This window comes from Marmota monax, unplaced genomic scaffold (assembly GCF_021218885.2).
Source record: "Marmota monax isolate L192 unplaced genomic scaffold, Marmota_monax_Labrador192_F-V1.1 WCK01_AAM20220418_F8-fsc00020, whole genome shotgun sequence".
Taxonomy (NCBI): domain Eukaryota; kingdom Metazoa; phylum Chordata; class Mammalia; order Rodentia; family Sciuridae; genus Marmota; species Marmota monax.
In genome coordinates this window covers 19,755,494-19,770,909 of record NW_026692912.1, presented here as the reverse complement: position 1 = coordinate 19,770,909, position 15,416 = coordinate 19,755,494, and the positions used below count along the sequence as shown (strand labels likewise).

At 42.7% G+C, this 15,416-nt stretch overlaps 1 protein-coding gene across 13 annotated transcripts in view; it reads right to left on the bottom strand.

Annotated features, from left to right (window-relative positions):
* Window positions 1-15,416, bottom strand: part of Ralgps1 (Ral GEF with PH domain and SH3 binding motif 1) — a 245,250-nt gene that overhangs the window by 191,383 nt on the left and 38,451 nt on the right. For all 13 annotated transcript variants that reach the window (XM_046451201.2, XM_046451200.2, XM_046451204.2 and 10 more), the window contains exon 4: window positions 4,243-4,293. In XM_046451201.2, coding sequence (XP_046307157.1) covers window positions 4,243-4,293 — 51 coding nt within the window. The remainder of the gene's footprint in view (window positions 1-4,242; window positions 4,294-15,416) is intronic.

Sequence of the window (15,416 nt, the reverse complement as noted above, 5' to 3'; positions counted from 1 at the left end):
CTGCAGTTAGCACACCTGGCACACACCACACATCCAGAAGTGGCTATGGTTAAAGTTTACTGGGCCCTGGGCTCTGGGCTATGTGCTTTACATGCATTTCTCATTTAATTCTCCAAATAACTATACAAGGGAGACATTTGCCATCTCCATTCTATGGGTGAGGACTGAAACTCAGAAAGGTGATTTATTTACCAGTGGTCCCATAGCTCATTACTGAAGTTCTAGAATAAGACTGACCACCTGAATTTGACCCTTTGACCTGGGTGCCTGTGTTGGGCATCTCCATGATGCCCCCTCCACACACGGTGATTCCCCTTCCCAGTGTTCTGCCCTTGGGTGTCCCTTCCCTCACTGGATAGGGCTGCTCTGTGAAACCAACAGGGTGCTATGGGAATGACAGGGTGGCTTCTACCTTGCTGTCTTGGATCTCATACTCTAGGGAAATTCAGTTGGTATGCCAGGAGGACACTCAAGAGGCTCTATGGAAGACCTACATGGCAAAGAACTGAGGCCTCCTTCCAACAGCCAGGACTAGATTGCCAGGCATTGTGTGGTCACCACCACAGAAGCAGATCACCAGCCCCAGCTGAGCCCTTGACTGACTACAGTCCCAGTAGACATCTTGACTACAACTCCTGGGGGCCCTGAGCCAGGACTACCCAGCCAGGCCACTCCTGGGTTCTTCACACACAGAACTGAGACATGATAAATACGTATTGTTTTAAGGTGCTCAGCTTGGGGGTGACTTGTTACACAGCGATGGGGGGTTCACATGATAAGCACGAAGCAGGTTCTAGTACATCCTTCCATTCTCTCATGTAAAAGATGAAGACTGCAATAGCAAGGGCATCATAAAGTGGTTGTGAGGATCAAATGCAATCCTGCATCCAAGGTGCCTGGTCTAGAGCCTGCACACAGCCCAGGCCTCCCAAGAACAGACTCCACAGCAGCACCCACCCATTTCTAAACCTGTGCTCAGGCAATGAGCCATGGGGTATTCAGATACGGAGGACTGGCCGATCAACCTGAGACAGAAAGGGATGGTGAGTGGGCAAGGACTCTGCCCAGCACTCCACCACAGGGAGACACTTTCCTGGAAGCACCAAGATTCAAGGCCTCCCAGGGCTGGGGGATTTCTTGTCACACTCAAGGTTCTCCCACCTCCCCATTCACTGCAGGTCTCCTAGACACAGCTCTGTGCATGCTAACCCACAACACAAACCACCTTTGCTCCAGGTCCATCACCAGTGCCTTCCCAAAACATCCAGGTGTCACTGTAGCTCTGCACAGCCTGCTCAAAGCCTCTCACATCTCCAGAAGAAGTAATCATATCCCTTCTTTTTTCAAGCTAAGCACCCCCAGCTCCTCATGACAACAACTCCCCAAGGGGGAGGATGGAGGAAGCAGAGGCCTGAAGTTGGCCAGCAAAATGACCCACTAGGAGGAGGGGCTGAAGCCTTCCAGGGAACCCCAAACATCCACATCACCACCTCTAAACACAGCCAGCATTAATACCCCCATTTAGGAAGGATCTTGTAGACCTAGGAAGGGCTCATAAACTATATTTCCTGGACAAAGGAGTCCTGGTATGATGGCTGAATTCAAACCAAGAGGTGGGAGTCACAGCCCTGTACTAGTAGGTTCTGGACTCAGACAAGATTAGGTCAAGTCCTGGCAATACAGTCCATGGCCCATATTACTCTTATAATCTATGTGGGGCTGATCTGAGAGAAGTCTTAGCCAACAAATAGGCAGGATAATTCTTTAAGAAGTCAGGATTTCACAAAGCAAATAGCTATCAATCTTAAAATCACCTACATGCCTGATTCTCATTTTTGTGCATCACTGGTGAGTTGTTCAAAAACAGATACCCAGCCCCAAATCTAAATCTATGAAGTCAGATTTATTTATTTATTTATTTATTTATGGTGAAGGCATCTGAGAGGGGTGTGTGTGTGTGTGCGCACACACGTGCGCGCAGGGACGCGCGCTTTTACAGATATACCCTGATTCTGAGGCATAACCGGGGTTAAAAGGCCCCTGTCTACAGGTCTCTTGATCTCTTGAGAGCTCAGGTCACTCCAAATGTACACCCTCAGATGCTGGCCTCTACCTCCTGGGAAGTCTTGCCTACATCAAACTTACAGCGGCCTCTTATTCGTGTCCTTCCCACTCTGGGTAGTCCAGCCACAATATGGCAACATCCCCAAGAGGAAAAATTCTAGTTTTCAGTCTGCTAATAATAATAACAGCAGCAAAAAAAAAAAAAAAAAAACAAAAAAAAACAAAGAACAGCTGGGGAAGCTCCAAGGGTCTTTCTTTTAACAATGGTTTGACAATGAGGAACAAATTCTTTCATTTTAGCTAACCTGTTTTAAGATATTCAAATCTGGAGTTTCTCCAGATACCTCAAAGTAATTAGTTCTGAATCCTTACTCTGCATCAGAATCACCTGGAAAATCTTTATAAAGTAGGGCTGACTGGGTTCCAGACCCCAATTCATAGATCCAGATTCCATGTCTAGGATGAGATCTGGGTACCTTACATTTCAAATGCCGCCCAGTTGATTCAGAGGAGCAGTCCTGACTAAGAACCCCTTCCAAACTAAACTCTTGAAGGCAAAACAACTCCAGTTTAATGTCTTTTCATAACTTTAAACAAGATGTGCCACACTGGGGAAGAGCTATGGTCTGTCCCTGGCTGTGCCTCTGAAGAGGAAGAATCCCCTATCCCAGCCACCTGCTTCCCCCTTTCAGTCAGTCTGGACAGTGGAGTCAGTCTCCCAGGAGGCTGGATGCTGCCCTTGACATTCAGAACAAAGAACAAAGCCCCAAATGCCTAAACTGTTACAGACTGAAGCTCAGTAGAGAATGTGATCAGAAATAACTTCCACTAAGAGTAAGGCAACTACCACACAACTACTTCACCCAAAGGCTCCAAGAGGTAGTGAGCTGCTGTAGAAAGAATGAATCACTCCATGTTGCAAAAGCAGGAAACAATCAAGGCAGCCAGTTCAGCACACATAGCTCTGCTCCCCAAACCCCAAGAACATGGCACACAAGGCCAGTGCCACATCTTCACGTCCAAGACAAGTGCAGCCAGCAGGGCTGGTGCTTCCTGATTTGCAGTGAGTGGTGCCAGCTCTTGGAGGGCCTGGGTGCTCTGGCTTGGTATTGGAGTACAGAGTCCTTCTAGAAGTCTTGGCAGTCACTGGACTGCAGTGATAAGAGTGCTCTGGGATGCACACCATAGCCACAGCAACTATTGACCTATCTCCCCACCACACCCCCTTCTCTGAATCTGCACCTCACTCCTGGACCTGGGTTCATCAGCATGTTTGCTAGTCTTGATCATGTCCTGCTGTCATCAGGTAACTGTACCAGCACTAGACACATGATGAAACAGGGCTGAATAGAGTTGCTGGCCTCAGTCTCAGACATCAGCTTAAATAGGGATTGTGTAAACATGGGCACTTTGGAGAGGTCAAGTTGGGCCTTGTGTACATAGAGGAGAGGGCAAGAGAGAAGACAAGGGAAGCAGGGACTGTCCATGTCGTGGGGACTCGCCAGGCTGCCTGAACTGGGGAAGAGCTGTGGTCTGCTGCCTGAACTCTATGGCCACAGATGATTCTGTGAAGTGCCATGGTATTGTTGGAATAAATTTCTCTTTTGTCTACGTAACTACTTGGAAATGGATACCTATTACTTGCCCCCCACACACACACACAAAAAAAAAAAACCCTAAATGAAATAACTAGAGCCTCATTACCAATAGCCAGACATTTCCAAGTATGTTTGTTCTTAAAGATCAAAATCAACTCTTTTCCTTTTATTGTTTCTAAAACTAGACATTTGCTTTTAATGTAAATTGTATTTGCTCTGCTGTGGCAACTGGTTTTAGAAACAAGGCAATCACTAGCATCTAGGATCAGTAAATGAAAGTTTTCTAGAAAACATTCTGTTCCAGGACCTTATTGACAGTGGACATCTTTGGCAGGGGCAGCCTGGGAAAGAAGGGGTGTACCCATGCAGGCCCAGAACAGGCCAGACAGGTGGCATTCTCTGTAGAACCCAAACACCTGGCTCAGAGAACAGTACCAGCAAGAACAGGAAGCAGTTTAAATAGATAACATGGATCCAGAGACTTCAAGAGTGAAGCCGGGGACTGAATATCCTAAGAGGCTAACCAGACCCTCCCTTCCCAGCCACAGCACTGGGAGAGAATATAGGATGCAGTACAGACCTCCGGCTGGATGGCTTTAAACACAGGGATGTCCATTAGTGTGATCTGGCTCTGCAAGAAAAGAGAATCCATATTAGAAAATACTGGATGTCAAAGACAGCTGTCATGTTGCTTTAGATCTACAGAGACACACACATTCATTAAAGTTGTACTTTCCCTGTGAAAGAAAGAAAGTAAAAAAAAAAAAAAGGATAATTTTCGTTTTTAAATTAATTTTAACACATAAAACATTAAAATTTTACATATTGATGGGGCACCATACAAAAATTCAATACATCTATACATTGTGTAATGTTTAATCCAGGTTAAACACACTTATCTTCTCATTTGTCATTACTTTATGGTGGAAAAAAAATTGAAACCCTTTTTTTAGCTGATATATACAGTACACAGTTATTACATATAATGTCACCCCACTGTGCAATAGCAGGCCAGACATCTTCATTCTAACAGTGACTTAGTAGCCCCTGATCAGCTTTTCCCCATCCCTCTGCCCACTCACAGAGCCTCGGTGGTATTTGTGTTTCTGGGGTTTTTTTTGTTTGTTTGTTTGTTTTTTTGCCCAGTCTGGCGATTGAACCTAGGGGTACTCTACTACTGAGCTACATCCCCTGCCCACTTTTTAACTTTTTATTTTGAGACAGGGTCTCACTAAGTTGCTGAGGCTGTTCTTGAACTTGCGATCCTCCTGACTCAGCCTTCTGAGTCACTGGGATTCCAGACGTGCATCCACACCTGGCTCTGGCTTATTTCTCCTAACATAGTGATCTCCAGTTCCATCTGTGTTGTGGCAAATGACAGGAGTTCCTTCTTTTTTACGGTTGTGTAGTAATTGTGTGTAGGTACCACATTTTCCTCATCTGTTCATCAGTTGATGGGTACCTAGGTATTTCCCCTTCCTGGCTGTTGTGACCAGAGCTGTAGTGAACTTGGGCATGTGGACGTCTCTTCCACAGGCTGACTTTATGTCCTCCGGATCTATACCCAGTAGTGGGGACTGCCGGATCCTAGGGCAGTTCTGTATCTCATTTTTGAGGACTCTCCATGCTGTTTTCCATGATAGCTGTACTAACTAATAAGTGCATTATATATTCTGGATATTAGCCCATTGTCAGATGTAGTTTACAAATATTTTCTCTCATTCTATGGTTGTCTCTTCATTCTTATGATCATTCTTGCTGTGTAGAAACTTTTAGTTTGATATAGTCCCATTTGTCTATTTTTGCTTTCATTTCTGTGCTTTTGGGGTCTTGTCCAAAAAAAATCCTTGCCCATTCCAATGTCCTGAAACATTTCCCCTGAGTTTTCTTCTCATGGTTTCAGTTTCAGGTCTTACACTTAAGTCTTTAATCCATTTTGAGTTTGATTTTTATAACTGGTGAAAGATAGGGGTGAATTTCTGAAATGCCTCTCCCACCCCTTTCCCTCTTCATAAATCTTGATCCACACCCTTCTTCCTTGAATATGAGATGAGCATTCAAACTTAAGAATTGATAATAGTTATTTGGAGGGTGGAGCTGAGAGTAAGGAGAATATTTTTAGTTTGAAAATTTTTGTACCATGTAGATTTTTGCTCTCAGCATGAGTTGCTTTTGTAATTTTAAAAAGTAGATATAATATTAAAAATTATAATGTTGAACAGAGACACTATCTATTACTCTAAATTTAAGTTTACTTTAAAATTGTGGCTTATAGAAATGACATTTCTCTTCTGAAGTCTATGCCTCCCCTAAATTACACGGTAGAGTACTATTCAAGATGCATCCAGAGGCCAGTCTGGGGCCACAACCATTTATTGCACCAACCCACAGTGAGATCAGTACAGAAGCTGAGAGCAAGCAGGGAAACTTTTACAGCAATTTGGCATGGTGGCGACATTTCTATTTTTTTGTTGTTGTTGTTTTGTTTTATTTTGTTTTTTTAAGTAACAGTCCTCAACAGATTAGAAAAGAAAGAGCTGGTGCTTCACCACAGCCACCTCAAGGGCACTGAGGCCATCAATACAGAAACACACACTCCTGAGGTTGAAAGGCTAGGCCCAAAACTAGATGTTCTTCTGGGGTCAGAGGGGGAAGGCACCTCTGCTGACGATTCTTCAGGCTGAGACATGGACTGAGTCTTCATCACATAACCTACCTCCACACGTCACATGGGATGGCAGGTGTCATTTGGCAGATGCCTCTGTGAAAGGCCAGAAAAATGAGAGCCAAGGGCTTTTGGATGCCTATGAATGCAAGACAATGCCCTGTCCACTGGATACAAGGCCCTCTGGGATGATGGTGCTGTGGAACATACTCAGGATCTGGAACCTATAGGGCTCCGTATGCGTTGTTTAACAGCAATATTCTGACATGTCTTAACTTCTCCCAGTCTCAAGTGCCACATCTAGAAAATGGTAACAATAGTCTCTATCTTTGAGATCTTGGTAAAAATTCAAGATAAGAGGTGTAGAGAGCCTGGCCCCTGGCAGATGGTCAATAAAAATATGTGTGTGAGAGAGAGATTAGCAAAAGGGTAGTCACACAGATGCGCCTGTGTATTGACCATGGATTTATGGTTCCTGACCAGTGCAGGATCTAGGAAACAAGGGACCATTGAATGGGCTGAATATCCGGGCACTGAGGTTGTTTTAGAGAAAATTAAAAGAGGCTGTTACGATGAGCCAGCAAAAAGCCTCATGTCAAGAATACATTGGAGAAAAATGGCAATATATACAGTGTGTCACCTGTGACCATAATCCAGGGCTTAGTGCAGAACTGTAGCCAGCTTTTGGCACAACTCAAAGGTGGGCCAAGGTGACTGGGTTCCTGTGAATCCCAAGATACAGGCCAAAGCATACCATTCTCAGAGCTGAGAGGGAGAGGAAAGGAGCAGGTGGCATCAGTGAAGAGCCTCTTTGCCCCGTCCCAGGGGACAGTGCTCCTCAAGGGCACAGGGGTGAAATGCTGCCACCAAGGGAAGCTTGGCAGACAGACAGTAGGTGGCACCAGGGATAAGGAAGTACTTGGAGGATCCCAGCTCTTCCACCTCTGGGTCCCCTCCATGGCAAGGGGGCATCTGACACCACACAACAGGGCTCCAGGCCTCATGATCTGGTGTTGAGTGGCAAGTGCACTCTTGAAGGCCCATAAGCCCATGCCTGGCCCAGAGCTCTGGGGCCCAAAGCTATGTCCTGGGCAGCATAAACAGACTAGCATTTCTTCTGCCAGACCCATCGGGATTGTTAGCCAAGTGCTCCTCATATTTGGATTAATTCTGCCACACTGGGGAACAGAAAGGCCTTGTGAAAACAGGAGATTTGAGCTGAAAGCTCGGAGGGCCTTGGAACTCTCTCCTGCAGTTCAAGTTAACTCCCTCTCCAGGAGAGCCAGCAGGATGTTTGCAATGTTATTTAGGAAAAGAACCAAAAGTCTGCTAATGTGAAAATGAGAAAACTTCCTTTCCATCCTTCCATCAGTTCTAGAATTTGCTACTCAATTTCTAAATGATTTATTAAAATAGTGACCTGATGTTTCATATTTTTTGGATGGTTTCAAATATTCTGATCTCTACTCAGACCGTAAGTCAGAAAATGTGTTCAGGTGTTCTATTAAAAACTCACAATGACAGAGGTCAGCAGACTAAAAATAGACTGGCTGATCCCAGCCACACAGTGAGGATTTGGGGGAGAGTCTCTCCCATTTCTATCCTCTCAACCCTGACCAAAGCTGATATAGTACCAGGGTGAGAGTGTATCAACACAAAGGATTCAGGTAAGTCACCAGATCACAAGCTTCATGCCACCCTCCTACCAGGCCAAGGTCATGTGGGAAAGGCTCCTGAGGAGCATCTTCCCCAGAGGCCTGGGTGGGCCAAGAAAGCCAGCTGCCAAAAGAAAGGGTGAGCATGGAGGGCCTGAGCACTGAAGCAGGGCCTCTCATACTCCATGGCCACTCTTGGGGCCACTGGGACCCTCTCCCCAGCCCTGGTGCCCAGGAGAGATGCCCTGGATTCCGGGAAACAAAAGGCATCCCCAGAGGGTGTCCCAGCGTTAGCAGAACCTCAGACAAGGAGGCTCCTGAGTGCATTTCCACACAGCAAGTATCCCACAGGGGGAGACTCATCAACAGGGCTCTTCGTGGCTGCTCCTTATTTGAGGAACAAAAAGCCTTAATACAGGTGTCCAGGCCAATGGGTCACATGGCACTGCCTTCTCCATCCTAGTCCCTTCTCCTGGGCCACCACCCTAAGAACCCAGGCTTTCAAGAGACATGGCCCATCTCCACACATTACAAAACTTTTCTGTATAGATGAATCCTACGGTCTGGAGAGACTACTGGAGCACTGGCAATGTGGCCTCCTAATGAAAACTGGGATCTTTTTGAGCAGTCAAAAAGAAAAGCCCTTCTTGCCTAAGTTAAATGCAATGTTTCTTCTTCTGACAGGATGACTACATCCTCTCCCTACCACAGCCTTAGTATAAGGGTCTCCCAAGACCCCAAATCAACAGAGACAGCTGCTGACAAATCAGTGGTGTATTTCATAGTGGAAGATGCCCTAACATTTGCCTTTAGTTCACTCCACCAAAACATGACCAAGACAGTTCAGAGCAAACCGAGATCAGCCCAGAAGAAGTATGCTAGATACACACACTCCCAGAGCCTCGGGAAGCACATGTCTAATGAGCCTAGAATGGTAGTCAGAATTTTAGAATTGAAATGCAGATTACACAGGAAGACACCATGGGTGTCTCTGAACTATTTTATTTCTTTTTGAAAAATAATCCAGCAGTAACTCACTAAAATGTTTTTTAACTTATTTTTTTCAATGAATCTTTATTTATTTATATGTGGTACTAAGAATCGAACCCAGTGCCTTACACATGCTAGGCAAGTGCTCTATGACTCCAGCACCATAACATCTTATTTTTTTTAAATGTCAAACCTGCAAATAAGTAGGATGAATTCTCAAAATACTTCACCTAGCTTTACTAATCATTAAGTCACCAGATCATTGACATTGCACCCCATTTGCTTTATCATTCTATTCATAATCAGATAAATGCATTTTTAAAATATTTTTTTAGTCATTGATAGATCTTTATTTCAATTATTTATTTAGATGTGGTGCTGAGAATTGAACCCAGTGCCTCACACATGCCAGGCAAGTGCTCTACCACTAAGCCCCAGCCCCAGCCCCTATATGCATTTTTTCATTAATTATTTGAGAGTACAATGCAGAGTTGTGATTCTTTGCCCCTGAGTATTCCAACGTGTTTTTCCTAAGAACAAGACCATTCTCTTTCTTATTGTTAAATGTAGAGCAAAATTATTACCTTTAGGAAACCTATCACTGATACAACAATATTGTCTAATGCACAGTTTATAACCAAAGTTGCTAATTATCCCAACTCTATTTTATAACCATTTTTTCCCTCAATCCTGGGGCATACAGTGTATTTAGGTATTATATCAAAGAGTAAAATTAGCAAACTATTGATTAAACTTACTGATACATAGAGAAACACTGGCATATAAGGAGACTTCATGTGTACAGAGCTAGCTGATATGATACAAGACAGACACAGACAGAAACACAGATGCTTACTGTATCATTAGCTATTCCAAAAATCTGGAAACAACCTAAAAGGCCATCAAAAGGGATTTAGTGGGAAAAAATAAAAAGTATGGTGCATCAGACACTGAACTATTATTATGCAGCTTTTAGAAAAGTGATGCCAAGCCTGGAGGTGCAGGCCTGTAATCCCAGTGACTCCAGAGGCTGAGGGAGGAAGACTGCAAGTTCAAAGCCAGCCTCAGCAACTTAGTGAGGCCCTAAGTAACTCATTAAGTGTTAAAAAATAAAAATAAAAATAGCTGGGAATGTGGCTTAGTGGGAAGTGTCCCTGGGTTCAATCCCAGTACCAAAAAAAAAATTAAAATAAATTTAAAATAAAAATATAGTAAAGAAATCTGCACATATTGATCTGGAAGTATGTCCCCAATTTATTAATGAAAAAGACAAGTCCAATGCAGCTTTCTGCTCTGATTTCAGCCACTGGGGAAGTAGGAGGACTGAGGTAAGCAGCAGAGCAACCCTGGTTAAAAAAAAAAAAAAATGAGGACTTTGAAATTATTTTAACCCTTTTATTATAAAACAATACACATTTATAGAAAATCACATCAACAAACACAAAGTTTTACAACTTATTAGAATACCTTAGCCAGGTACGGGGCTGAGGCTCAATGGTAGAGCACTTGCCTGGCATGTGTGAGGCACTGGGTTCAATTCTCAGCACCACATCTAAATAAATAAATGAAATAAAAGTCTATCAATGACTAAAAAAATATTTTAAAAATGCTCACGCCTGTAATCCCAGTGGCTCAGGGAGCTGAGACAGGAAGAGGATCACAAGTTCAAAGCCAGCCTCAGCTACAGTGAGGCACTAAGCAACTCAGTGAGACCCTGTCTCTAAATAAAATACAAAATAGGCTGGGGATGTGGCTCAGTGCTGGAGTGTCCCCCAGTTCCCCAGTACCAAAAGAAAAAAAAAAAAAAAAGGAATACCTTTTAGCCACAACCCAGGTCAAGAAATAACCACACAAAATTAATGATGAAAGGAGAAACACAATGGAATACAAACAATGGAATACTATCCAGCCTTAAAAAGGAAGGACACTCTGACACATGGATGAACCTTGAAGACATTATGCTGAGTTAAATAAGCCAGGCGCAAAAGGACAAATGCTATGATTTCACTTATCTGAGGGACCTTAAGTAGTCAAAATTCATAGAGACAGAAAGAATGGTGGCTGCCACAGGCTGTGGGAGGAGGAATTGGGGATACAGAGTTGCAGTTCTGCAAGATGAAAACAGTTCTGGAGTTTGGCTGCACAACAATGTGAATGTACTCGATGAAATGCACAGGTAACAACTGTTGAGATGGTAACTTTTATAGTATCTACATTTTACCACCCTGGAAGCTCCCCATAAGCTTTGTCCCAGTCACAGGTTCCCTCCTCCCCACTCTCCTGACGCTCCTCAAGTCTCTTCATAATTTCATCCCCAAAGCTTGTATACCTAGTATCATAGTGCACTCTATTTCACTCTTTAAAAACTTTGGGGTGTGTGTTTTTACATCTCCTTTAATCTACTAGTACCTTCTCCATTCCTCTATATTCCTCCCCATACTCACAGGGCTGGTCGCCATGTTTTTCCATCCTTGGTATTTTCAATCAACAGCTGGACCCACAGGCTCCTTCAGACACAGATTCTGTCCCTCTGGTAAGACTAGAGGTGGGTGCTTTGCTTTTCAGCAGGCACATAACGTTGTGATGTATTGATGTTCACTGCTTGAATCTATTCATTCACTGGGTTTACAAAATGATGGCATTCCAATTCTATCACGTCTTTTCCATTCATTAACTGAACTAATCTAGTGAAGACACACTTTCCCTCATCTATTATTAGGTTATCCAGCATCGCTCAAAAGCAAAAGGAAACTCAAATGCTTGACTGTTTTCTCACGTGTATCAGGGTTTAAGGTAATAAATTGGTCTCCTATCATCACATAGTGGTGACCCATTGTTTGATGGATTTCAATCAATTGAGATTATTATTCTTTTGAAGGTCAAATTGTCCCCTCACTGGACAGTAGGAGCTTCTAGCTGGCTGTCCTTGACAGCTTCCTCTTTAGAACTGGAAGATGTACCCAGATCATCATCTCTTATCCCAGACTTGGAATTAGCTAGCCCTCCAGAAGTCCAGGGATCTTTTAGTGAAAAATGATATTTCAAGTCCACAGTCTGGAATTCATACCTAATATTTCCAATTCAGGTTCAAGATACCTTTTAAAAAAAAACTTACTTAGCCTATTGTGTATTGCATTCATATCTTCCTTCTTCTATACCAAAAACCCATGTCTCGAGTACCACAAGTAGACTAGGATCACAGTATCCCATAATTACTAATTTACTTTATCCTATGTTATATATACAGCAGTCTATTCTCAGAATAACAATACTAATGCTACCACCACCTACATACAAGCTGTGAATACTTATGAAATTTTTTGCATATGTTCTCTCCATTCTCTCCCCATATTTTAAAAGAGTTTAAACACTATAAGAACAGCAGTCTGTGTATTGTCAGGGCATAGCCACTGTAAGGTCCTCCTTCTGTGTTTGAATCCGCACTTAATCTCAGTTCTATGAGTAACAGGCATGCTCACTGTTCTCCGCCAGTCCCTCTCATGATGCTTCTAGTTGTTCTCATTCTCTGAGCTTGTCCAGCAGATTCCTCAGGAAGAGCCCGGGGGCAATATCCTCTGAGGACCTGCTGGTTCATAAGAGGGTATCTGTGTCCTTGACACTCTACAGTCAGTTTTGCTGGATATAAAATTTTTCAACTTACTTTTTCCTTCTTTCCTTGACTTACTCAATTATCCTATTCCATTGTTCTCTGGCATTAAAAAAAAAAAATGCTTCTTTCTAAAAGACTGGTGGTGATCTAATCTTTCCCTAATAAGTTATTTGTCATTTTTTCCAAGATGTGCAAAGGATTTTTCCTTTCCCTTTAAAAATCCAGTAGTTTGGGCTGGGGCTGTAGCTCAGTGGCTGAGTGCTTGTCTGGCATGTATGAGGCACTAGGTTTGATCCTTAGCACCACATAAAAAGAAATAAATAAAATAAAGACATGCTATCCATGTACAACTACAGAAAAAAGTTGTGTTTTTTTTTTTTTTAATCCAGTAGTTTATCAAGAACGTCTGTAGTCATGGTCATTCAGGGTTCATGGTTTCACACTGAGTTCTTTCAATATGTAGCCCTGAATTTTATTTTTCATAAACTTTTCATAAATATAAGTATTGTTCAGTTCCCTTGCCTTTTTATTCCCTTTCGAGGATTCCACTATCTATATGTTGGAGATTTTTGACTAACACACTGTCACTTTGCGTCCAAGTCTTAAGATCTCTTTCATTTATTTTTATATGAAAGTTCTCTCTCTTACAACATCTTCTGCTATGTTTATCTATTCCTGTGTTCCTTCCAGCTCAATTTTTTGTTTCCAAATGAATTTTTCTTTTATTTTCTCTTTTTTTCCCTAAGTTCCATTACTTCATTTCTAAGATTCTTCTATTTTCAAAGTATGTTGATCACTTTTTTTTTTCTTTTTTTTTTGGTACTGGGGATAGAACTCAGGGACACTGGAGCACTGAGCCGCATCCCCAGCCCTATTTTATGTTTTACTTAGAGACAGGGTCTCATGAGTTGCTTAGCACCTTGCTTTTGCTGAGGCTAGCTTTGAACTCAAGATCCTCCTGCCTTAGCCTACTGAGCTGCTGGCATTATAAGCCTTCGCCACCATGCCCAGCTCTTAGGTCATTTTGAAATAGTCAGCTTTAGGTTTTATTTGTTTTATGGTGCACATCTCCGCCAAACTTTCATTGCCTGCAGGTATTCTCTTTCTTTCTCATGATAATTTTTAGTGAGATTTGACAACAATAAATTTCTTTTGAATATTTTTATGTAAAATAAGTTTTTTGAACCTTTGGAGAGAAACATGTTCAGGGTACCTTTTCTAACTTCTCATAGTTCTTCTAGGTTAGTGTCATGTGGTATTCAAAAATGTGGCAGTTACTTTTTGAGGTTTCTTAGACACAAATGCACTTTTATTTTTGTAACTTCAACTCTTTTTTTAAAGAGTCTACTAGAAAATATAAACTTGCATCTGAGACATGGACTACATGTCTCTTGAGCAGTGTGTCAGCTCCAGTTTCAAATCCCAGCCATGCCACTTTCTGTCTGTGTGAGGTGACGCTCTTTTCTAAGCACTGATTTGCTTATCTGTTATCTAAGAATAATAATTATGCCTAATTCATAAGGAGAAGGGAATTAAATAAGACATGTAAAACATTAAGCATAAGATCTAGACATAGGACGTATCTAAAAATGGAAGTTGTTCTTATTACCTCCTAGTATTGGGTGTATACGAGTTTCAGAGCTGGATCTGTTGGCACCTGGCTATATGATCCATGTAAGAAAATCAACCATATGGTCCTCAGTTTCTCTTTCAGATAATCAGGAACTGAGGATATGCCCCAATAGGCTGTTGTGAGAATTAACACATACTGAGCACCTACTATGAGCTAAGTACATTTTGGGCACTGGGAAAAATCAATGAACAAGTCAGTTCTTGACCTTAGGGAGCTTATATTCCAGTGGAGAAGACATGCAATAAAAAAAAAATTAGTGTTCTATAATGTAATGTTAGGTTCCAACATTAATGTGTAATAGGAATGCTGAAGAAAAACAGAGCTGGCCGCACAGTGGAGAGTGGCGGAGGACACTGCCTACACCAGGGAAAGGGAGGACTGAGCATTTGAATGGAGACTGAGCAGGCTGCTGGACTGAAGGAAGAGCCAGGCAGAGGCTCTGGGGAGGCTAGAGAGAAGGCAGTCAGTATGCAGGAGGGGACCATGGCCAGACCCCCAGGCAGGGGCCTCAGGAGGCACCCTCACTGAAGTGGGAAGGAGGAGGCACTGTAGAAATCGAAGCAGGTTTTCAATGAATCCGTAGACACACCAGAGAGCATGTGTGCACAAGGCCCAGCACAGCCTTCCATGGATCTAAAGAGAAATACAGCCCTTGGAAAGAGCTCAGAATCAGGCTTGAGGCCATCCCAAAGCCAATATCCCCCCTCTATCCACAAAGTCAAAGGAGGAAACCAAGTCACAGCAAAACATGGAGCCACCTCTGCTGCACCCAAGGGGAAGTCTCTCTGTCAGATCAGCAGTAGCTGGAGAAAAAACAATTTTTTGAATTTATGATTTTTATTTTATTTTTAAATTTTATTGGTATATTATATTATTCATAATAGTGAATTCATTATGCCATATTTGCATATGCACACAGCTTAACCAATCTCATTGCCCAGCCCACCCCTTTCCCTCCACTCCTTCTTCCCTTTATCCACTTGCTCTAATCTACTGATCTTCCTCCTATTATTATTATTATTAATTAGCCCATTAGAATTACATATATGTGGGGGGTTATTTGTGGTATATCTGTACCTGGACACAGCATAATCTGGTACATTTCATTCCTGGTACTTTCTCATGGCCCCCTCCTCCTTTTCTCTTGATTTTCTTCCTCTACTCTATTGATCTTCCTTTTATTTTTGTGAAATCCCCCTTC